Consider the following 25076-nt stretch of genomic DNA (forward strand, 5'->3'; position numbering starts at 1 on the left):
TGGAAAAGAGATGGTGAGAGGACGAAAGAAATGTGAACAATGAAAAAGAAGTGTGTGTTTGCACTGCGAGAGAGAAGAGATGTAGAAAAAACTGTAAAGGCACAAGCAACAACGAAACGAGCCGCACATATCGTCGAAGTGACGACACAAAGCAAAGCAAAGCAAGTTTTATGTATCATCCGAGGCTATGCTTTTCAGTTTTTCATACTCAACACTCACGATCACGTTCATTATGCTTCCAGTTGCGATTCGAATCTCCTCATGAACAGCGAATTCACATCAGACTCACATCGAAATAAACCGAATTAAATACAGCGAGAAAGAAAGAGAGATTATTAACCATTTTATGTCGCGGTGGCTACCATATTCAAGTTGTTCAGTGTTGTTTGTTATTTTTCATCGGGAGGGCAAATAATGCAATTTGTTGAATGATTTTTGTGTGTTCTTTTGTGTGCTAGTTTTAACGGTTGAAACACTTTTTCTTGCCATTTCGCACATTTGCAGTCAATTGGCGAATTTGGAACAATTGTTTTCGGATGTGGTTTTTATTTATTCGACAATTTCGTGAAGAGTTTTTTTTTCTCTTGTTAACAATCAACGAATAATAACAAACAATTACAATATCGTCAAATGGACCGTGCGAAAGGTGAACACAGAGAATAGTTTCAATGATCTGATTCTTTAATGATTTTGGTTGAATGTTTTTTTTTTCTTCATTTGATTGAATTAAATGTGAAACACAGCGAAAGAAACGAAATTTTTCAACAATACTTTCGACGGAATCAAGTGAGAGTCCATTCGATTATTTCGTTTTATGCATGAACGAACATTTTTATTCAACTGTTAGTGAATTAAGTTTGGTTTTTATCAATTGAACAAACATTGAACATTTCAACAATTGAAGTAGCAAAGACCTTTGAATCATCGACCTGAACAGTTTGCTCTCTATTCACTCTAGTGACTTCAAAATTAACAACAAATTTATTGAACAGAAATCAACAGAGGGTATGTGCGACTAAATGTTTGTGTGTGTTTGTGTGCTTCAATCATTAAAATTTCAACATCGTTTCACATTAAGTGAACAACTCAACCTGGGCATAAGAACGAAGAAAAAAATGAATATTAAAAAAAATATAAACGTAAAGTAGTTTGCAGCGTTAAAACTCTATAAACTGTGCTCATTAAATTTCATGTCGAAGACAAACTGTGAAAAAAGTTTCCAAGCACGAAGAAAGTTTTCTAGTTTTATATCCGAATCCACAACGACAACGACGACAAAAAAAGACAAGTTGTTTTCTCCTCATCGATACGTTGCATATGTGCATCCGGTGCATATAACGATTTTTCTTTTAATGTCAATTTGACTCTCGGATGTTGCTGCTCTGTGCGAAATTAACTCCCTATCATCTTGTAAAAAAAACCGGAAATTCTTGATCTGAAAAAAAAGGCAATTGATTTTATTTCGGAATTGAAAAAAACGCATCAAAATTTTTATCACATAAATCGACGAAGTGAAAATGATGTTATAGAGGTTTTTCTCAAGTTTTGAAAAGAACTGAAAATTGATTTGTGTTAATACTTTCTTGTTCGTGAAAAAGTAAATTCAGTACAAAATGTCTGATAAAAATAATCGTAAATTCGGTGTTATTGGCATTCTATTCTTGTGGGCATTCGAGGTATTCGATTTTGTTCTATTTTTTTCACAACTGATAACGACTTCATTGTTAAGCGCATAAAATATAAACTAAAATACCACATTTATGATTTCCGCTTTTATCTTTACCTAATTAAAAAAAAATCCGAAATATTTATATTCAGTTTTTCTCCATTTTGCAGGCTGTTAAAGAATTTATAGAGATTGTAAGTAAGAAAATTGAGGGAAGAACGATTTCAACGTCGACTGCGCTGAAATTCGTATTAGCTCGCAAATTGGATGTACCACGCGCAGTGGCACTATTCGAGGAACATTTATTAACTCGAAAAGTGGAAGATCTTGATAATATCGAACCAATGTCAGATCCATTGCGCACGGAATTAGAAACAGGCAAATTCACAATACTCGTAAGTTTTTCTCTTTTTTACAATTAAACTCATTAAAAACGCTTGTAGCGGTCGTTAAGCTAAATTATTTATTCGTTTTTTTTTTCTCTCTCTCTCTCTCAATCTTAATCTTAACAGGCGGGACGTGATTCGAGTGGTGCAGCTATTGCTTTGTTCACCGCCAACTTACACAATCCAAAAGAAGTAACACATCGTACAACATTACAAGGTGTTATTTATCAGTTGGACGCCGCTTTACAGAATATCGATACACAAAAGGCAGGCTTAGTATTCATCTACGATATGAGCGCCTCAAAATACTCCAATTTCGACTATGAACTGTCACAGCGAATTTTAAATTTACTCAAAGTAAGTCACACGATTTTTCTTGCATTTTGTTTTTAAGTTTTTTTTGTTAGTGAAACATCTGGAAGTCATTTGTTTTACATCGTACTTCCTGCACATTAGTTACTCGTAAAATATTCGTTAGAAGTTCATTTGAAACACTGAGAAAGAGATACGAAAACAAAAACTCCACCCGAAATGATTAGAAAAAACTTTTTTCACTGAAACTACTTTCCGTATATACCTAGAGGATCCATTTCGAATCAGGCGAACATAGATATGTGGATGAACTCTTAAGAAACCGTTTCCAAAGCAAATCGTTTATAAATCGCGTTTTTTTTTCTCTTTCATCATGCGATTAACCGATTGTGTATTTTTCAATGTCTAAACTGTATTTTCTGCTTTTTTTTTCTTCAACTTCTTTAATCGCTTGAAAAGTATGAACGAACAAAAAAAACCAATGTGTACCGCATGCAAAAATTGCGCTAATATCCAAGAAAATATATACGTCGCAAAGAGCGTATCGAAACGATCTAAAAACGCTCGTTGACCGGCAAACGAATGATGCGCGATACAGATTTTAATTGTGTGCATAACACATTCACCGTTAAAGCGTCAGCCGCTCTCCTCGCGTCTCTCTCTCTCTATGTCTGAGTATTTCTAAACGTTAGCTTTTTCTGTTTACTTCACATGGCACTGAACACATTATTTTGTTGCGATTTGTTTTTTTCGATCGTTCGTTTTTATTTGTTTTCATTTGTAATGTTATGAATGCGATTGTGTGGCGTTTGTTGGTTTTTTTTTCTGCTTCGTTTTGTATTCGCGTCGATTACACAACAATGTATTGGAATGGTATCTATTCAGTTTTATTGAATACCACTTTTATGATCGATCTGTCAGTTGGATCATGAAACTGATTTTATTCGCTTATAAAGTCAACGACCAACAATTTTGCTTATTCAGTAGTACATCGTTTTTTTCCTTCTTTCAATCTCTTTTTTTCCTTCTTCTTTTTGACAGAGATTTTCATGAGGAAATTTTTTTTACCGCCAATTCAAATAAAACACCGTTGGTTTTGCTTTTCGATAGCGGTTTTCATTTAATCGAAAAAAGAATTCCTTTCGATAGGCCACTTTGTTTTTTTTATTTCTTGTATTTTGGCATGGATTTGCGTTCTATTTATTTAATCCGAAAAAACAAAAACCAAATAATTTAGCATCTGTTTTGAAATGTAGAGCGAACATTTATTGTGACGCATATAAATGTTAGAATATAAATAATAAAATTAAATCGGGCGTCTTTGAGAGTTGTTGACGTTGTTTTTTTGTTATTGTTGTAAAACATTTCCAAGAAATTTGCGATTAAAAACAAAAACAAACATTTTTTTACTAATTAATACGTCGCAGATCGTCCATATCGGGAACAGCTTGGTTACTTGTATCATTTCCGATTGCTTTCAAAGAAGGATGAGTTTTTAATTACTTCACTTTTTCGTGTGGCATACGTCTCTTCCTCGTTATAAATACAAATCATGTGATTTTCCGTTCCATGTTGATAATTCTGGCATGTTTTTTGGTTTATTTTGTTTAGAAACGTTGACGTCTTTGATTCCGAAGAAATTCAATTCATAAAGCAAATACCGTGTATGGTATAACCATTTTATGTATGTGATGATTAATCGTGAATGCCAAGAAGTGACCACACCAAGTTGCGATACTCATGCGCCGTAGGATAAGCAAACAAATGAAATATATTATGTTTTTATGACTCGTGTGCATTAAATGAAATAAATTAGAATAATATGATCGGTAATCATCGTTAATTTGCATAGATCGCGTCGCATTAATTATAATGTTTGTTTGTTGTTCAGTTCCAACTTCCGTTCATCCGGCATGGAATTTCATATTTCCGTGGAATGCAGTCGACATCGTGTCGTGTACATTTGTTTCTTCAATCTTAATTCTTGGTTTTGACTTTTGGTGTCTTGGGTGTTCGGTATGCACAGTTGCACTCGGTTAAGTGTCATTGCGCATCGATCAAACCCACATTTCACTTTCGAAACAGAAGCACGTACCATACCGACGACTACGTTGACGACGGATGAAAAAAGAAATCTCAACAAACAAAAAAATGATTACACATTTTTTTTAACTGCCACGAATATGTCGTAACGACGTGATTAAAGTGTAAATGTGCACCGCTCCAAAGCATTCAGACTGTGTGGCAAACAAATCTGAAAATAAAAAGCCTTCAAGATGTGCAGTCATTGAAGATGAGTCATTGAAGATGTTCTTTAGACAGAATGACACGAAAAAAGACGCTAAACATATCTCATTACGGCGATTGTGTTTGATTTATAGCAACTTTATTTAGACACAAGACACATTTAACTCCCGTGCAATTCATGCTCATGAACACGTTTTCTTTTATCTAATCGGACTCAATCAATGACGTTATTTACTCTCGCCAGTTTTCATAATGACTTGGACAGAAACGTGATACATTTCGATCAATTTGCCGGAAATCGATTGTTTTTGTTCAATTCTGTGAATTCTGGTTCGCGAGTGTTTATCGTATAATTTTGACAAGTGCGATCAAATATTCCATTCGAAAATTCCCCTCTTATTGTGTCATCACACACAAACAATCAATTTGGTTTTTGTTTTACATAAAATTCCACACAAGCGCCAAACAACACATACCAACATAAATTCACAAAGCGCCATAATTTATAATTTTTTTCTTCTTCTTTGGAATCTAACAGACACATTTAATTAAAATATGCTTGGTATATGTCAATTTGCCGTGGCATGAGATTCACGTTTCGATATTATTATTATAAGAACATTCAAAGCAGTAAATCTCAATTTTGAGATCAATTATTGCGACCGCCCGTATGTTAAACAATCAACTTGATACTTCCAATTATAAAAAAATGTGATTGTATCTTTGAAATCAATGAATGGAATTGAATCGTGCCATTTTGAATGAAGTTTGCAATCAAATTCCGATTTCGCGATATTTTTTTCAATCAATCGTTTTACTTATTAGTCAAAGCAATCGAACACAACACGTCAAACCATTCAAAATATTTTTCCACTTGGGCTCACTGTTCGTTTGCCAAATACAATGGGCCTATAGTCATTAAATAGAGTCAATATGTTTTTTTTTTTGCTCCAATGCCAATGTATTTGTGCGGGGCCGAATTCAATTTGTGTGCCGATCCGTGTTCATGTTGTCGTTGTTGTTTTTTTTTCTCTCGTTCATTCAAATACAAAAATAAAACTAAAGACGATTGATGAACATTCCCACAGTTAAGCGTTTTGTTTACACATTTTCGACGGTTGTCGTTGTTGTTATGTATATTTTAACGTAGCAAACCGAAGTGACGGTCACACATAGACATTGTTACGCGTGTAGTAAACAAATACAAATTGAAAGAAAACGAAAAATAATATATATAGATATATATTTCGTCGGTGTATAGTGAGTGATCATTCATTTGGTTTATTCCGCGCACGAGTCGTAGTCGCCACGAAATACGCATTAAAAACGAAATTGTTTGTTTCGAAAAAAAACGGAATTTTTTTATATATCCGAATCGAGTCGATTATAATTGTGTCGATTTCCGAAGAGGGCTCAGTTTGCATTTGTCTTTTTTACGAGACACACGGAATGTAAAATATACACGTTGCACAAGCGTTTACTCATTTCAATACACGTTGTTAGTTTTTTTCTCGCGAGCGAGCGAGCGTGTTCCATATTGAGAAAAATAAAGAGAGGAGCAGAAATCCATTCAACAGTGAGATCAATTGTGGGTTATTCAGCGAATGTTTTCGATTTCAAAAAAGGTGATTTTCCGTGGAACACAAAAATTATTTATAGACTGCAATAAAAGAAACATTTTAAAGCACATCGCTTTCTCTCTATCTCACTTCAACTACATTTTTGGGTATGTGCAAAAAAAAGAGTGAATGATTTTGTGATCAGCAGTGAAAAGCAGTACATTTTATGTTCATGTAAATTGCTTGGTGCTTTATTGCATTGAGTTTTGCGAGAGTCGGTCAGTGTTTGTGTGTGTGTGTGTGTGTGTGTGCATTACATTAACGTAATCGTCTTTTCCGTTTTAGTGTGCCCTGAACTGAATACTAACGATTTTTTTATGAATTATGTGAAGTGATGTTTTGTTTTTTTTTTGCTTGAGAAGATGTGAATTGACCTAGTCAAGACTTTATTTACCATACTACACGTAAATGGAAATAATTTAATTTTGTTTCGGTCGTCATTGAGTAGAAAACGAAGACCGAGCTACAAAGTTTTGTTTGCGTGTTTCATTGTGCAGAGTAAACATTACATTTTCGTGTGTTCAAATGAAAATGTGATGATTCGCATCAAGATAAAGGAATAATTTTTCGTAATTTAAAAATTTAGAGAAATAAAATTCGAAAATTCATCATTGAAATAGCATTTGGTTTATGTACTGTGAAAAAAAAACAACAAGAAGAAATAAGCAATCGGAACAAACGATCTGTTGAAAATTATAAAGAAAAAACGAATTAGCAACCAACAAAGAGCAGGCGAACAGTAGAAGAGTTTTGAGAGTGTACAATTCGCGCAATTAAACTTGAGTTAAGGGCGAAGACGCGTGAGCGTTGAAAATCAAAAATCTAATCCAAACGTGGCTATCAAGTTGTGCGATGCACAAGTAGATTGAGCTCTCACAGCTGAGTGCCTGTGTGCCTACACACACACACACACGCGTGCGCACACATATACCATATTGTGGACACAACTTGTACAAATATCATTCAGACAAATGCACAGCACGCCTTATGTTTATCATTTGTGAATCGCGTAAGCATTATTATATGTTTTTTTTAGTTCTGCTTGTGTTTTTTATGACCCATTTTCCATTTAATGCATCGTCTGTTTCGGTGACGAACACGCACAAACACATATTAATACGACACATACAATTTTCGAAGCGCACGATCGAAGTCAAACTCTTCAAGCAAAACCACGAAAAGTACAAGAAATAAAAAAACGACGTGAAAAACGTATGCTTTTATTATATATAATTAAATTCTCGTTCGAATGCACAAGTGTTTCGACGATGAATTATAATCAATGGATTTTTAAACGATGACAAAGAAAACAAAAACTGTGCGAAATGTTTAAGTGTTTCTTCTGCAACGGTGATGCAACCATTGACCTGACTGAGTGATCATTGCTGTTTTTTTTGTTGCCCAAAAACATCCGCTATTATACATTCATCCATAAAAGGGCAACACTCCAAATTAACCCGCTAAAAATAATGATGAGAAATTCAATTTGCATCATACACCTTTTTTATTTACACCGAATAAACGAGTTAAATTAATTAATTTGAACTGTCATGATGCATGACGTTTCAAAAGCGAGACTCACATTTTTCCTGACTTGTTATTATACGTCGACTTATGCAAACGCGTTGAAATCGCCCGAAGAAATAAAAGGTTCATTTACATTTGAATTCACAATATAAATCATCACAATTTAAAATTCATTCAGTTTTTGGTTTTACACCGAAATGAAATAAATATCGTTTCAATTTGAATTTTCGCTGAAAATACTGAAATTCAATGGAAAAAGCACCGTCGACACGTGTTTCATTTCAAGAAATCACACATCCCTTTTTTGGCTTTCAAAATGAGTCATTGTCATATCATCAGCCAATGTGTGAGAGTCCTCGGATTGCCATCGGATTCAAGTTTTTAAACATGCCATTGTCATTGCTTTTTCTCTTCTCTCTGTTTCAACACATCCGAATCGCTTTATGGTAAATCACATACACACGGCATCTGAAACAAGCTTCCAAATTTGTACACGCGCCATTCGACGGTGAAGGTATTACGCCCGAAAATTTGAATAAAACATCGATTTCGGCAAACCGACAAATTGTTCACCAAATGTAATGACGTAGAGTCATGTTGTTCCGAGAATAAAAGACAAATTGAATGTATTAGGTCACTGATTTTAAGATCGTTGATAGCCATAGCTTATTGTAGTTTGATGTATTGGACACAATTCAACCATAGTTATGATAAAGCTTAGTGCGTGTGTGTGTCTGAATTTCAGACTCTGGAAATCGAAGTATCGCCTCATTTGAATCGAATGATTAGATAGTTACAAAGTTGAACTGTTTGAGAAAATTAGGCTTCGTAATGCCATCTTTACATAGATGGACACAGAGTTAACAAAAGTTAATTAACACATTTCAAATGTGACACTTGTCCAGACCGAATACTTCTTTTATTTTCAGTTTGAATTTAATTTTTTAATTTATTTCGAACTTTCAACAAACTGCCGACTAGTTTTCAATTCATCCTACGCGTAGATGGCGCAAATACTCGTAAACAAAGCGCTTCCATATAAAAGCAGAAATAAATGCGGCTTTTATACAACAAAAAACAGTTAAAAAATAAGAGACAGCCATTAGATATCTATGTTGGGGTTTTGTGCTTTCCGTACTGTGTGAAATTAAGTTTACACAATGACAAAAAAAATCTCGACCGAAACAATTAAAATTTAATTGAAATCGAAGCAGGAAATGCGACCTCAAAAACACATCGAACGATGTTAAAACCGTGCACGTGCCAATGTGGCAACACAAAATAATAAAATGTATTCGATGTAATGAGGCTTGAATTTTATGGAGATATATCCTTTGTGCATATTTTTAGATAAACTCCCCAAGATTCCGACACACCACCATTCGTATATACCGCTTGAAAAAAATTATAATAATAAATGGACGACAACATCTGTGGAAAGTCTCACATGCCATATTCAAGCGAAGCAATTTTTCAAACGGCTGTCATTATTCTTCTAACAGGATTATAAACACATTCATAAACTTTGGCTTAAAAAAAGCGAATGAGATTATTTTATGTGATGACTTTGGCACACGTGACATCACATTCCAAGGGCTTTCCGTTTTTATGCCATCCGCGGCTCTACTTTTTGTGGCGAAATAAAAAAAGTGTACACAATGTAATGTACCATAAATCGACTAACCTTTTTATCGATTGAATCGATAAATAGACATTTGAACAAAACCGACACAATTACCATTGAATTATCAAAACACACATATACGAAATACATTCCGTATCTTTCGATATTGTGCCCAATATTACGAAAGGGAATGGCATTGTGTGTGCGTGCGTCATCAAACAATTGGAGGCAGACAAAAAGAATCTATTTAGTAACCGTTTGTTGTCATCTTTGCTCGTAAATCTCATTGATTTATTAATACGCTTACAAAATTTGAATGCAATTCGGTTTAAGTTACTGTTGAAAAATGCTTAAATTTCGAATGTCAAACTGTTTTTTCTCTTAACTATGGACGATTACAAAAATAATTTATCAATCGTTTCTCTATAGGTTTTTTTTATTCGACTTTTTTCAAAAGTCATTTAAGTTTGCATTGTATGCATATCAATCACTCGGCTGGTGGCACCTTTCGATCTTTTTGAATTTTTAACTTAAAATCTACATTGTTCTTTTGGCATTTTCAGTTGATTAAATGAGTCGCTGTGATCGATGCCAAGCAATCAAAGTCAACAGACTGAACGAAATCACATCTGGAATTATACAATACTAATTGTTGGGTGCGCTAAAAGATTTTTTTTGCATTTCAAGTTCAATGTAGACCTTCAAAACCGTATTTGCATTTTGAACAATTTAAATGTCGGAAAAACTGAGGTCACTTTGATTATTAATTTCAGATTTCCTTTATCAAAAAGTATTTCCAGAATCGACTTGTTATTTTTTTATTCGCTTTTTATGTAAAACTTTGGAAATTCTACGAAGAATGTTGTTCGTCAAATTCAACAAAGATAGAATATTTCGCAGGAATTTAGTAAAAGAATTTAGGTTGAACATAGAAAAAAAACGTGAAATGTCATAAACAAGATTCACGCTAAAGGGGCTTTCGAAAAAAATGGATCGAAATGATTTTTCTTGGAAATGTTTTGTCGAAGATTTAGTATGTAATTGAAGCAATGACGAATTCAAGGAATTATTCTTGACAAATCGGAGTGTGTATTTTGTCGTTGCACTTACTGTATCCATGTGTAAAAAAAACGTTGAAAAGATTTTACGAGAAATTCATTTTCAACGGAAAATAATTTCGAAAGTCGAGTCAAGTGAATAAGTAGATTTGATGATCGAAACTTTTACTAATTATAGCCAAATAACATCGTCAATAGAATAAATTCTCTGAATTACGAGATAGAAGACATTTAGACATGAGCACAAAATGGGAATTATTATCAATAGCTAGAATTATAATGGAAATTTGGCGACAAGCGGATTTGACGGAAATCCAAGAACTTGAAAATATCGATGAACATTGCGTTGGGCGAAAATTTCTTAGAATCAGATCAAAAATTTATAATGAAATATGCCTCGAACGTTGCATGCTTTAACTTTACAAAATAAATATCTCTTTTGGCCATACTGCAACAGTTGATATGCATACGGTAAAGTTTTAATTGAATTTGGAAAGTTTAATGAATTGTTGAAGCATTTTCAGCACATTTGTCGGTATGCTCAACACACATAAAAAGTCATTGTCATCATTTCGCTTAAATGAATAATTGATGGCACTTTTATTTTGTGTGCTGCATTAAATGCGCATGGTTTGCTCAAATCCGGCAATCAATTCAGCATATTTAGAATGTTACAATTCACTTGGTAACCATGCAATGTTAAAGGAATTTACTCGAGAATAAGAATCTTGGTTTTATTTATGAATTAAAAATCAATACTAATTCGCTTCTTCGTATCGATGTCGATCGCTATAATATTGAACTACCAGTAAAAGGATTCTATTGAATGGTAAGAGTTGTGGATCTTATCCCACTGCAACGATGCTTCCGTTGAAAGACACCCACGCTGAAAATCAGTCCAACGTTATATCAATTACGTAAATTGGTTCATGTGAATCGGTGATTGGAATTATCAATGTTAAATTGGCTACTCTTAAATTGCATACTCTAATAATACAAATAAAAATGGAATGTAATAAAAATAGTTCATTTTTTGTTCATCGTGTTCTCTTTGTTTTGATCTGTGATACCTCGCTCCAAATAATTCATCATTTCGCTTGGTGACAACATAAATTAATCAAACGATTACTGGAAATAAGTATGTTGGCATGGAAATTGTTTGTCATCGACCGAAAAAATAGCATTTCATTGCAGACAATAATCATTTTGATTGCATTGGCCATTAAAAGTAATCGTTTTACGGGCTCTTCTGAAATGCTGATTTAATTTTCAATTCCGATTTCGATAAAGAAACGTATTTTTGCTTTTGCTATTGTACCGAGCCAACAGCGCACACGCACACACACATCGGAATGTGAAAAGAATTGTAATTCAGCGGCGGCGGCATAACAAACAGTTTTTCTTTTTAAATGGTAGCATTCATTCGGTTTGCTTAATTGAAATTCATTGTGGCTGACGACTACCTGATGCACGCGCTCAACGCGCATCAATTGTTGGCATGTTCTCTCGCTCGCTCTTTCTCTCTCTCTGCTAGTCTTACTCAACACTTACCAATTCTCAATGAAAAAAATATATTTTTTTTGCATTTCAAGCGAAAGCAAAATTGTGTCATCGCTCAATTAAAATGCAAAAGCATTTCGTTGTGGTTTTGTCTTCACTTTGCTGACGAATGTAAATTTGTGTGGCGCACGCGGGAAAAATAAAGGAAGAATACAAAATTAAAAATGTTCAACGGAAATTGGTGAGCATTACCAAAATGGTTTGGCATGTTTTCGGTGCAAACGTCATTTGAAAATGAAAGCTAGTATACTGCTACTTGTGGTGCCACTACAGCGTCGACTCGCACATTTTCGTTATACAATAACGACAGAGATGCGACGCAATATTATACGTATACCATTTCAACGTGTTCTTTGTGTATGCACAACACACAAACATGTTCTCTCTCTCTCATACACACACAGACACACACACAACGATAAAATACAACCATCGCAAGGAAATTTTTTTATCACATGCACGAACGTCAACGCCACCGAATATCTTTGTATCTTTCTTGCTCACTCGGTGTTTCCATCTCCCTCTGATGAGCACACTTTCCGTCTGTTGAACATGCGAATGTTGTTTATATACAATTCAAATACCGAAGCAACACCGACACACGGTAGAATTTCGAAACCTACGCAACCAACACACAATGTGACAGTGTTGGTGTTGTGCATGTATGTGTGTGCTTTCAAAGGTTCGGTGGTTTAGTTTCCTTTGGCGAATTTCCATCGCTTTTCAGTTTTAGGTGAATCGTCAAACTAGAAAACTGCATTAATACAAGCGGCCACATTTTTCATTCTTATAAACATTCATTTTTCCATTTAATTTGAATGTTACTTCTAATACTACAACTACAACTAGTCAATCTAAAAATGTAAGAATGGAAGCTAAGAAAAGTGCTTTTGTGTCGAAAATGTGTTAAATTTGTGAATGAAAAGAGTTGTGAAAATCGATTTTCTTCCTCCCTCGAAAAGCACGAACATTTTATGTAAAAAAAAGAGATTCACAGACAAGCCGCCAAAAAAATTGACACTCATTCATTGCATACGTATTGCACAGCAATAGAATCGTTTTCCATCGGCTTGAAAAATCATATGATTCACAAAATAAGCCAAATCGAGAACTTGTGAAGTATAATAAAAAACTATAGAAAAGTAAATAATCGCACGCACAAAAGTTCATTTTTATCAACAGATTAGAGAGTATTTAAACGACGTTCTTTTACTTTTGCTTTCGTAGCCCAATCATAAAAAGTGACGAAACTTTTCAACAGAATCGGTGAAACATACACAACGTACACACAAACTCAAATTCACATTTTAGTGAATCAAGAATAAACACATCGGAATCGAACTTCGCATCTATATTTTGGTATTTCCTGACACAAAAAAATACATTCGACAGAAATTCATTTCAATGTTCCCTTCTGTTTATAAAGAAATCATCAAATTCTGAAAAATTTCCGTTTTCTCAAGAAAGAGTGTCTTTCGGGCAAAAGAAACAAGACCCCAAAAAATGCGGAATCAAATTCATTGGAATTAGGAGAAAAGTGATTCAACAATTAGAAAGAAGAATTTAGATGAAAAAAAAAGAAAGAGAAACAAATTGTGTCGAATCCGCAGTGTGTGTTCAACTCTCAGTCAATTCGGTCGTAATTTGTAGATCAATTTTATGTAACTCAATTTTAACTCAACATTTTTACTAGCTAACGCTAACAAGTCAACATTTCTGATATTAAATGTGCTTTTAAACCAAAAAATTACTTGCTGTGACAATACGTTGTTTCGCCGTTAAACACAATCAATTCATTTACTAAGTGTCTTGAAAACGAAGTTTCTTTCAATTTTGAATACGTCTTTATTATACTAAATGTAAGAGAATTTTCCCCGTGAATTCAGTGTAGATTTGTGTACGTTATTTAAATAAGAGCAGAAAAACGATTTAACTTTCAATCACAAAGATTTATATACATAAACTTAAAAAAAAACAACAACAAACATTCAAGTGTTCTTTACCTCTTACAAAAAGTGCAATTTCATGCAAAAATATTTCCATTGAGAGCGAACCGTACAACTAGTCGAGTTCAACAATATTTCACATGGAAATCGTGTAAGTTCGTCATCTGGTTATTTTATTTACGGAAAATTAAATTCTAATTTCTTATTTGTGAATAAATTGAATTTCGGTTCGGCTGGAAATGTCGGAAAAATTCAATTTCCTCTTTTGTACTACTTTGGCTCAATAAAAAGATTCTGACAGAGACTGAAAAAAATTACTTTTTCCCCCTGAATCGTCCTGTTTTTAGAAAATGGAAAATGCGGCAATTCTGTATGTTCTCATTTTCATCCGTGATGTGCGCTTTTCAGCCGCAAAATAGGTTATGACCTCAATGAACTTACACGTTTCGTGTATGTATGTATCACGGGTTGTGTAGATACGATTTTCGGATTTTTTTTACTGCTACTGATTTAATGCGATTGCAGCAAGCTGTAGAGCATCTTCAAGCAAATATAATGATGCTATGAAAATAGAAAAAAAACACAAGAGCGCCCTCATTTTCATCCGTAATAACAGCACACAAAATCGCCTACGCAATTTTCTTTTTCAAATGAAAAAGCGATGTGCTCCCTTTATTTTTGTTTCATTCATGAAATGAGATAGATGAAGAGAAAGAGAAATTGAAGCCAACGCACAAATGTTACATAAATGGCGCGTGGGTGGAAATTCCGTGATACATTCATATTTTAATGGAAAAATTGCGCGCCAAATATTTATTTCGTATGTTTCGGGGGTGGTTATGTTTTTTTTCACCGTTATCATTTGAAATTCGTGTTGTCGAAAAGCAGAGGTCGACAAGACTTTCGAATTGGTTCCTTTAATTGGGTTCATCCATGCCCCGGCCATAGTCTCAAGTACGTTTGGTTCGAGTGTCTTACATAAATCATCGTGGAGAATTGCCACCAAATTGTTTCAACCTTCGGACGTACCCACAAATTGTCCAAGCCAATTAAGAATGCACATTCCCGTGGTAATCGAAAAGCAATTTTCGGTCTAATGTAAAATTATGGAATGGATGAAAACTTAATGGGGTTTGTGTATAGTAGCAATAAACATAAATCGACTGGAAATTGCTTACAATTTGCCACCATGTCACACTTATCAACCGATACATGCACGCTCCCAATACAGCAAGTAGCAGAGCAATCATAACGCGTTTCAACGGTCAAAACTTAATGATTATCTTTATTATTTAAGCCACAAAGCCAATATCAAATAATATCAAAATGCCATCACATTATGCGACATACAATGTCAGCCCTCGTACAAATGATTCATTGAAAATCGATAACAAAATAATTCTCAATTATTATCATTGCAACGATGTTTACCAATCGCATTTCAAAATGAAATAATCGGTTTTGTGTTGTGTGACTGTTTGTCTGGTTGGTTGTGTAGTTTGTTGTTAAGCACGCTTTCTTTATTTGAATATTTGATGGCGTCTATATCGTGGTAATTTGATCAAATCCCGATGGGTAAAATTCATTTTTATTGAATACATTTTTGTTGAGATAGGTAATTTGCTTGGTCATGCCCCCATTTTATGCGCACGTTGATTACACCTACGATTCCAATGCTAACATCGAATATGAAATCTATATTGCAGAACGTCGTGCAATCGTGAACAATTTGTTTATTACATTCTGATCAAGACGTGAATAAAATGAGATATAATAAAGAGAAAAGGGGGGAGAGAGAGAGAAAATTGCGATCGCACCGTGTGTTCTTTTGTTATTATTATTCTTACAGCCATTGTTGTGTGTACTTTCAAGGTCAAATATAATACAAACATTACACAGCGTAACGCGATTTTATTATATCATTTCTTAGTCGAAACGAAAGAAAGAAAAAAAGCTCACTTTTATAGCATCTAATGTTTGAAGCTAAAATGAATTTGCTTTTTTATCCTTGTCTTTCATATGAAATGAATATGTTGAATGACATGTGTGTATGTGCGCGCACACGGGCACTCCTTCAATTACGTTTTTAATATGGAAATGAAATTGATGTAATCACTGTGAACTTGAAATTCATTCTCTTTCTTGCTCCGATTCAAACGCCACAAAAACTAACGTCATTTCAATGTAATTAAATGTTATTAGCATCACTGTTTTCCTAGAACCCAGCGCACACTCGATTCATTGCGCAATTATTAATAAGTTCTCAAAACAAAAAAACGAAACCGAACAACAAAAAAGTCTCGAAACTTATTCATGTTAAATATCTAATATTGACGAGTTGATGTTATAAGTTTTCATTGCATTGTGCAAAATTTACCAATCAAATTAGTGCATTATTTGTTAACGCTGTGTGATTTATCTGTATTCCTTATCTCGAAAACAAATTTCAATTCATACGAGAAACTTACATTACTTTATTCGAGTAGTTCAATCATTCATTGAAACCGTAAGGGTTCGTACTTTAAATTTTCAATTAAAATGCGGTTACCGATATTCATAAGTCGAAGTCGGTCGTATTTATTAATTATATTTCTAGTTCGTAGAACTGTTCAGTTAGCAGATGATGCCGTTGGTCAGCTCAACCGATGAGCTCAGTCGGTACATAAAGCGAGTGTTTATTTTTTTGTTGCACATTGTTTCAATATGGGAAAAATGCGAAAATCAAACTCAATATAACAACAATTTAATTGTAAAATATACACCAATATTGCAACATTATTGCAATATGAGTTAAATCGCACATCAGATGTATTAAGCGCACAAGATCCAATAGCAAATCGTCACAGAATAAACAATTTCAAAGTAGCAGAAGCGGCAGTTGCTTTCAAACAAATATGACTCATGGCAATGAATTGAAATTATTGCGCTAAAACTGTTTCTATTTAATTTCATATTCGCTCGCTCGCTTGCTCATATTTTTTTTTAACCATAAATAAAATTCTTGTGAATTGATTGCAAATATCGTAAATAAATGGAAACCCACTTATACGGCATCATTTTGCACGTCGAACACGGCACGAAAATCAATCTAGATTTCTAGTAAATGTCAATTTATGTGAAAATTCAATTGCACCACATGATTCGGGCAATTCAAATGAGGAATCAAATTTTACTTAAAGTGTTTGCATTTCATCCGTTATTTGTGCCAATTTCCATATACAAACCAATCTTCTTCTCTTTTTTTGCTCTGCTCAACGATATGATTGAATTTCGCTGAAATGTGAGCTCAACTATAAACACAGATACATGCAATGTACAACTACATGGGATGTGAGCACTTTTATCAAATTGCATATGTGTTCAATGAAAATATAAAAAAATGTGCCATTCAAATAGAAAATTAGAAAAATTAAATTGCAGTCAATTGGTTGGATGTTCCATTACATAATGGCTGCGTTGTTTTCAGTGTGCCTGTGGTTTTCGATAGATCCTGACACAAAGCTGTCAAAGCTGATACGTGCATTCATTTCACTTCACATCATTATGGCTTAGATACGAACTGAATTAGTCTAATATTTCTCGTCAAAAGAAACAAACAAAAAATAACATGACATTGTGGCTGACACACAAATTGGAAACGGATTCATGTTAATAGATATAATCGTGTACAAAGCCACTATATTTTTGTTCACTATTTTTCATCAACTATCTCTATCTCTATATGTCTCTTTCACACACCAAAAGAGGTCATGCAAAGGCAAACCCTAATGCCTTAAACAAAGCCAAAAAAAAAACTCCTACCATAATTTATTAGCGCATGTTCATTGTAAATTAAAAGTTTGCTCTCATTTCGCTCTTTTTACTCGGCACCGTGGTTTTCATATTGTGCACACAAAAACAAAAAACAAAAAAAGAGCTCAACGCTTTGGCAAATGACAGATTAAATTTTCAACAACAAAGAAAGGAGAAATAGATGCAAATCTCTAAAATAATGTGTAATCGACGGTAGAATCGTACTAGTGTTGCAAAGTCAACGATGACAGCGCAGAGATGAATAAAAATGTGGCCTGTGTACTTTTTCAAACATAAAATTTATTGTAACGGAATTTTTTTTGCAACGACAAGGCAACTTTAATTTATTTTGATGTAAAATTAATGATGTTGTTGTATCATGTACTATTAGCACATGCTCTGCGAATATATGAGTTCATTTTTTTATATTTTCATTTTTGCGAATGAAAAATGTGAATTAAGCAGATTAAATTCGACAATAAATTTATAGATTGTGTCATAAAAACGATTAATTTCCCCGGATCAGCTACAGTCATTACAAAAACTGGGAACTCGTCCTAGGTCGTTCAACGAGTATTCAGCACACAATGTATAACAATAAAGACTCATTGAAACGATACAAAGGACAACGCTATTTCAAATACATTGTTTCAACTGATCTTTCAATTTATAAATAATGGATGGTATTTCTTTTTAACAAGTCAGTTTCTTTTTGTTATAAGTCAGCCTTCTTTTAAGCTTAAAGAAGCTTCTCCAAAAAGCATATAAAAGAACGGAAAACACAAAATGAATAAGAATGGATTTTTATTGTAAAATAGATTACAATCGTGACATGGCAACCGGTTTTTATCTATCCTTTGCCAATTGTGATGAGAAAGTCTTTTTTATTGATTCACTGGATAGAAAGAAAGTCAATTGTTAGTTGTTTTGCCTTTTTCTTAAAAATAATTAAAAAAAAAACACAATACATTGAAGTCAGTAAAATTCGATTTGATTTATAATCCGCCCGCATGCAAAAAAAAAACACAAAAAATAGGAGTGAGTGTTTTTTGACTGAACTGGGTCATAGCGTGATGACCTGAAATGTGTTATTCAAACTACATCGTTCGACTACATGTTTGAGCCGTGGCTCCTTCCTTTCCAAAGAAAGCAAGAGTATTCATTACGCAACATGCTTTAAGTGTACTTTGGTCTACATCGAAGAAAAACACCGACAACCGAATGTCGAATGTCAAATGTAACTTTTGCCAAGCAATATGTTGGTAAAGCAATCAATGGCCAAGAAAAAAAAAAAAAAATAATGAAATTTATCAAAATGATTTCTCGCCAAATGTCCAGCTCTGTTTTTTGTAACATTTACTGACCCATCAATTGGTTTTTATTTTGATTCTTTTTAATGTGTTTTCACCGTTTCTTTGTGGCGCTCAAACCGAAATCCATCTCTATTTTCATAGAAGGATTTTCCGAGATAATAAAAACAAAAAAAAACGATTTCAGAACGTCGAAGTTATTTGACGTGCATCTGCTGCTGCAGACATTTTCATTTTGTCAGAATTAATAAATCATCAATGTCGAAGAAAAGTCGTAATTTGTGGCACGTTCAAATTGATTCACGAACCGAGTGAAAGTTTCTTTATCGGTTTGATATTAAACACAACAAAAATAAACGCTCCATAATTGTACCGCTGTATTTTTTTCTGCTCTCGTCAAACAATTTGTCTGACGTATTTTTTGAAATGCGCGAAACTTGTGTTTGCCGAACGTCAATTGGAATTGAGTGTATGTCGCTTACGAAACATATATTATACTTACAACAAGTGTACAAATTACACATATGTTTGCTTGGCAAGCGTAAATGAAAACCAACTAAACAAAAAAAAGACAAAAAGAAACTGAACAAAAATACTGTTTAAAGCACTTTACATTGAAACGGCGAGCTTATGAACCGCGCACAATAAACAACACAGATGATGATGAATGCAACGCTGGTCTATCTCATTGTCTTTATACATTCAGCGTCCCGTATAGAGAATTCGGAGCAAAAACAAAAATACATGCCGCTCGTTGTAAAGTAAACAAATTGATGCGGGTAACGATGGAGAAGAGAGAAAAAAGGGAAAAAAATAAGCGTGCAATACAAATTTGTTTCTTTGTTCGAATACATGGCAAACGACCGATGGAAATAATGTCATAAATTTAGACTACATCCTTTGTATAATGAGTATAGCATACACACATGAATAAAATGAGCACAGAAATGAATCGAACGACATAGATATCGCCAATTTGAGCTTCCGATAATATTCTTTGTATGCACTGAAACGCAATATAAATGAAGAAAGAACAAGTTTAATTCTAATCAAACCTTTTCCATTTTATTTAGAAACATAATACAATATGTTTGCGATAATAAATCATATATTTAGATAATTCCATGACATTTCTACTTCAAATATTCTATTCAGCTATATTAAATCATGAATATGTTTTATTTTGCCTCGAAACAAATTCCATTAATATTAATACTCTGTTCAAGCCAAACTACAGAGGATTTTAATAAAAAATATAAGAGAAAGTTGCATAAGACTTCTAAAATTGGAACGTCAGAGAAAAGGAAAAAAGTTTCGAAATTACATTGTTTTGATGGAAAAATATGTGTATGCTTTATTCGTGCGACCCGAATTCTCGTTCATGCGACGAGCACGCATTTCAAATGGAAATTCATAACTAGACATTGCTCTGTTTTTTCCCTATATTTTTATGGGAGCACTGCATAAGATTAACCAAAGAAAATGACACGTCGTATTTCAAAGGGCCGAATACGTGTTTTCATTTACTCTTTGGAATCTCAGTTGAACAAACATGTAAACAACATGTATACAAGAGAGAAAAAAGAGAAAGATTGGTGCCAAAGAACTTTTCCATCCCTCGTAATCATTTTGTGTTGCAAGACATTGTCCAAGTTATCTCGAAAAATGCTTATGGGAGATAATAACTCCGATGCAACATTGAATGTGCGCAATTTAATGTGCTGTCCATTTCAGCTGTGCTGCGTGCTGACTCGATGACTCATCCGCATTTCTAAACAGCAGTCAAACTTCACAACACTGCACGATCCAACAAATATAAACAACACTCAACTGAAACATAGCAATTTCCCTGTATTTGTACATTTCTCGCTAAACAAATAACACAGCTTGCCAAACAATAGAGAGCGAGAGCGAGGCAATAAAATCGAAATCATAGAACTCAAAATTGTTTCGGGGCTGTTGTCGAAGGCATTTAAAAAGAAACATAAATAGAGGGGTTGTGCTTGTATTCGATGCAATTTTGCGCCTGTGTGCGTGGTCTTGTGTATTACAATGCTTATGTACTAGTGTGAGTCTACAGTCTACTCAAAATTGTGCGTGCATGCCGAATGTATTTGTTGGAAGGCAAACTGTTTATTTCCGTTAGTGCTAGTTTCATTTTTTTCCCTCTCATTCATATGGTTTGACGTTCGGTTGAAGGCTTGTCTGTGTGTGTTCGTATTTGTCTCATTTTACCTTTCGCATTTCGCAATCACTTGAATTTTGTGGCCTGTTTTGTGTCAAACGCATCGATATTTGTTGTTGTTTTTGTTGATATTATTTTGGCGTGAATGAACGAGTGCGTGCGTCTATGCGTTTTTATCGATTATTTAGTCTTGTTTATATTTTCGTTGGTATTGAAAGTGCCATTTACACAAAGAGATTTTCGTTTCCACATCACTAAATCAAACTAAAAATAAATTTTAAATTAAATCATTTTGGTCGCCATTTTTATGTAAACATTTTTTTTCCAAATATTTATAGACCGTATCACGAAAACAAATCAATTTTAAAATATTTTTCTTGTTCTATAATTACAGGGTGGCTATCCAGCTCGTTTGAAAAAAGTATTGATTGTTACTGCACCGTTGTGGTTTAAGGCGCCGTTCAAAATATTGCGTTTATTTGTGCGTGAAAAATTGCGTGAACGTGTATTTACCGTTTCAATTCCACAATTAAGTTTGCACGTTCCACGAGATACATTGCCAATCCATCTTGGTGGTACACATCAAATAAATCATTCCACATGGTTGCTACATTGTCACAAATCGATGACGAATCGTGAAGACGAACACACAGCCAATATTGGTGAGCAATTGCCATCATCGCAAAGTGCATCACCAACAAAAGAAAACAACACCAACACCAATTGCACAGCCAGCAACAATTTAAATGGTAACGCCAATGGTACTGTTGATGACGTTGAATTAGTTAGTGTTGTTGATCCACAATTGAACAATCAAAACAATGGCAGCGGCGTCAGTGACATTAGCACCGATACAAAAATCACACAGAGCAATAATGATGACACAGCCCATGTTAGTAGCAATGGTGAGCCGATAAGCGAAATGTGGTCCGAAAATCCACCGAGCAGTGCATCGTCTGGTTTCAGTGATGACGATAGTTTGGCATGTACGGAAGGCGATCCAAAAACAATTGAACAAATCGTTCAGATGGTGCGCGATCTTGGCCGTGATGGTTTGGCAAAAGAATATTCGGAAATTCGTGCACGGGCACCGGATGGTACATTTCAACAGGCTCGTTTACGATCCAATTTAGTGAAAAATCGTTACACAGACGTTTTATGCTATGATCATAGTCGAGTAGTTTTATCAAAATTGAATGACGATACCACATCCGATTATATAAATGCAAATTTTGTCGATGGTTATAAACAAAAGAACGCATATATTTCCACGCAAGGACCATTGCCGAAAACGTCTAGTGATTTTTGGCGAATGGTTTGGGAACAACACACAAATGTTATTGTGATGACAACACGAGTTATGGAACGGGGCCGAGTGAAATGCGGCCAATATTGGGAAACGAATGTTGATGGTGTTGGACAATACGATAATTTCCGCATTAAAACAAACCATGTCGATTCAAAGGAAGACTATACCGTCGTCTCACTAGAGCTTACTAATTTAAAGGTATAAGAATATAGTTTTTCTTTTTTTTTTTTTGTATATATTGTATATTTTGTTTTGTCTTTGTTTTTTCAGACTGATGAAACACGAAAAATATCGCATTGGCAATTCACAAGTTGGCCTGATTATGGTGTGCCAAGCAGTGCGATGGCAATGATAAACTTTTTACAAAGAGTTCGTGAGCAACAAGCACAAATGGTTAGAGAACTCGGCGATAAATGGAATGGCCATCCACGTGGACCTCCGATCGTCGTTCACTGCAGCGCCGGAATAGGAAGAACTGGTGAGTTGATGTTTTCATTTTTCGCCAAAAATCGAAATTGATGTTTATCGTTTGCATTTACAACATTTCAGGTACATTCATCACACTAGACATATGTATAGCTCGTTTGGAAGATGTTGGTACGGCCGATATAAAAGGAACGGTGGAAAAAATTCGATCTCAGCGCGCCTATTCAATACAAATGCCGGATCAATACATTTTCTGTCACTTAGCTTTAATCGAATATGCCGCGTCACGCGGAATGCTCAAAACGGCCGATTTGCCTGTCTTTGAGGAACGGGAAGATGAATCCGAGTAAACATTCACACAAACACATTAAAAACGCGTGCAGTCAATCCAATTACAACATCCATCAGCGCCCGATACACACAAACAATGTTAAACGAACAAATAATCGTTTAGGATATTTCTGAACATATATTTCATTAATACAAGACTATCGATCGAAATTTACTATCGTAGATCCAAATCGTATTTTCATTTCACTTGAAATTTGTATTAAACAATTACTATACTACAAACACTTTTAAGATCTAGTGAGATAGGCATGCGATTTATTTAACTATTGTAATGTGTATAATCGGGTTGCGTTAATTAGAAGAGAAATAAAAACCAACAAAAACTGAAGCGAAAGAAACAAGATAGCAAAACAAAAAGTTTATAAAGAGTGATTCGGAATGAAGTGATTTTCATTTCATATGTAAGTTGTACAAAGAAGCATTTTAAAGCTCTAAAGCATCGCATACAAAATAGAAAACGAAATATTGTAACTTCAGATATATTGTAATTTATTAATTGAAAAAGCTCATATCATTTATCGAAATATTTAAATTTCGAACGCAGATACATTGTTTGAAAGACAAAATGATTTACAAAGAAAAAACATACACAAAAATGAGAAAAAAAACATGGTTTCTTTTTTTCTCTTGTGAAAAAAGTTTTACTACTTTTTGACTAATTCTTTTTTAATTTAGAGCTAAATATCTTTCCCTCCCGACGCTGTTTAAGTCTTGAAATTTCTTTGTATGGCCATAACGAATGAATGACATCATTAAATAATTCTATTTTTTGTATTTTTAACATAATCGACATTATTTGTAAACATTTAGACCAAGTTTTTCTTTAATTTTTGTTTCTCTCTTGCTCATCAATTGTTATCACACACGAAAAATATAACATAATTATATTTATTTTGACACATAATTATATCAGTCCATAACAAACACACATACAAATATGACGTCAATGTCATCTTGGATTGGCACTAGAATTGTAGAATTTAAAAAAATGGTGAAAATATATGAAGAATGAAACACAAAAAAAAAAAAAAAAACAAATAAAAACTTGTTAGGATTGAAACATTCAAATCAAAATCAAATGCAGCATATAAATAAATTGTATTTTATAGGATAAAACGGTAGTGTATCTATTTCAATTCAGTTGATAAAAAAACACATATACAAAAAACACCAGCAGTACAATTGTATGTTTATGTTTTTTTGGAGCAGATCTGAGTTTGGCGATATTGGTATTTGTCAGTCGAAAGGTAACAGTAATTATTAAAACAATTTTATTACTGGTGTTTTTCTGTGTGCACACGCAGATGTATCGCTTTTCTTCGAGTAGTGAAGAGGTTCATGAGGTTTCTCACATTCTCTGTCCATTCAAATGTGTTTTCGTCGTTTAAGTTCTTTTTATATACATATTTTCTACAAACTTTTCCAAAACATTCAACTGATGTCTTTTTCGTTAAAATAACAAAATCGCGTTCTTAGCCACTCCAACGGTATTTTTTTTAGCTCTATTTGAATGAACAATTTTATATATTTTTATATTATGAGATAACAGCAGCTTAATCATAGAACGACCGGCAAATCATTCCGTTTTTTTACAAAAATGTTCTGCTTTCTATTCATCATCATTTATTGTGGTCACCCGTCGTCATAACTTAAAAAAAGACACATACAATTTTAAATACATCATCACAATACGTGTATGTTAAATGTCATGCAGATCCAAGCATATAAATTAACATTTATAGAATAAAATGCGTGTAT

General features: G+C 33.9%; 1 protein-coding gene across 1 annotated transcript; it reads left to right on the forward strand.

Moving 5' to 3' along the window:
• The first annotated feature begins 233 nt into the window (after positions 1–233).
• Positions 234–24352, forward strand: LOC116342689 (tyrosine-protein phosphatase non-receptor type 9). The gene is made up of 6 exons (XM_031770406.1): positions 234–1676; positions 1837–2061; positions 2179–2409; positions 21627–22739; positions 22812–23019; positions 23091–24352. The coding sequence occupies exons 1-6, from the start codon at positions 1614–1616 to the stop codon at positions 23315–23317; spliced, it is 2067 nt and encodes a 688-aa protein (XP_031626266.1). The 5' UTR covers positions 234–1613; the 3' UTR covers positions 23318–24352.
• The last annotated feature ends 724 nt before the right edge of the window (positions 24353–25076 follow it).

The sequence above is a fragment of the Contarinia nasturtii genome, unplaced genomic scaffold (genome assembly GCF_009176525.2).
Source record: "Contarinia nasturtii isolate CC-2019 unplaced genomic scaffold, AAFC_CNas_1.1 Cnas_scaffold_864, whole genome shotgun sequence".
NCBI lineage: Eukaryota > Metazoa > Arthropoda > Insecta > Diptera > Cecidomyiidae > Contarinia > Contarinia nasturtii.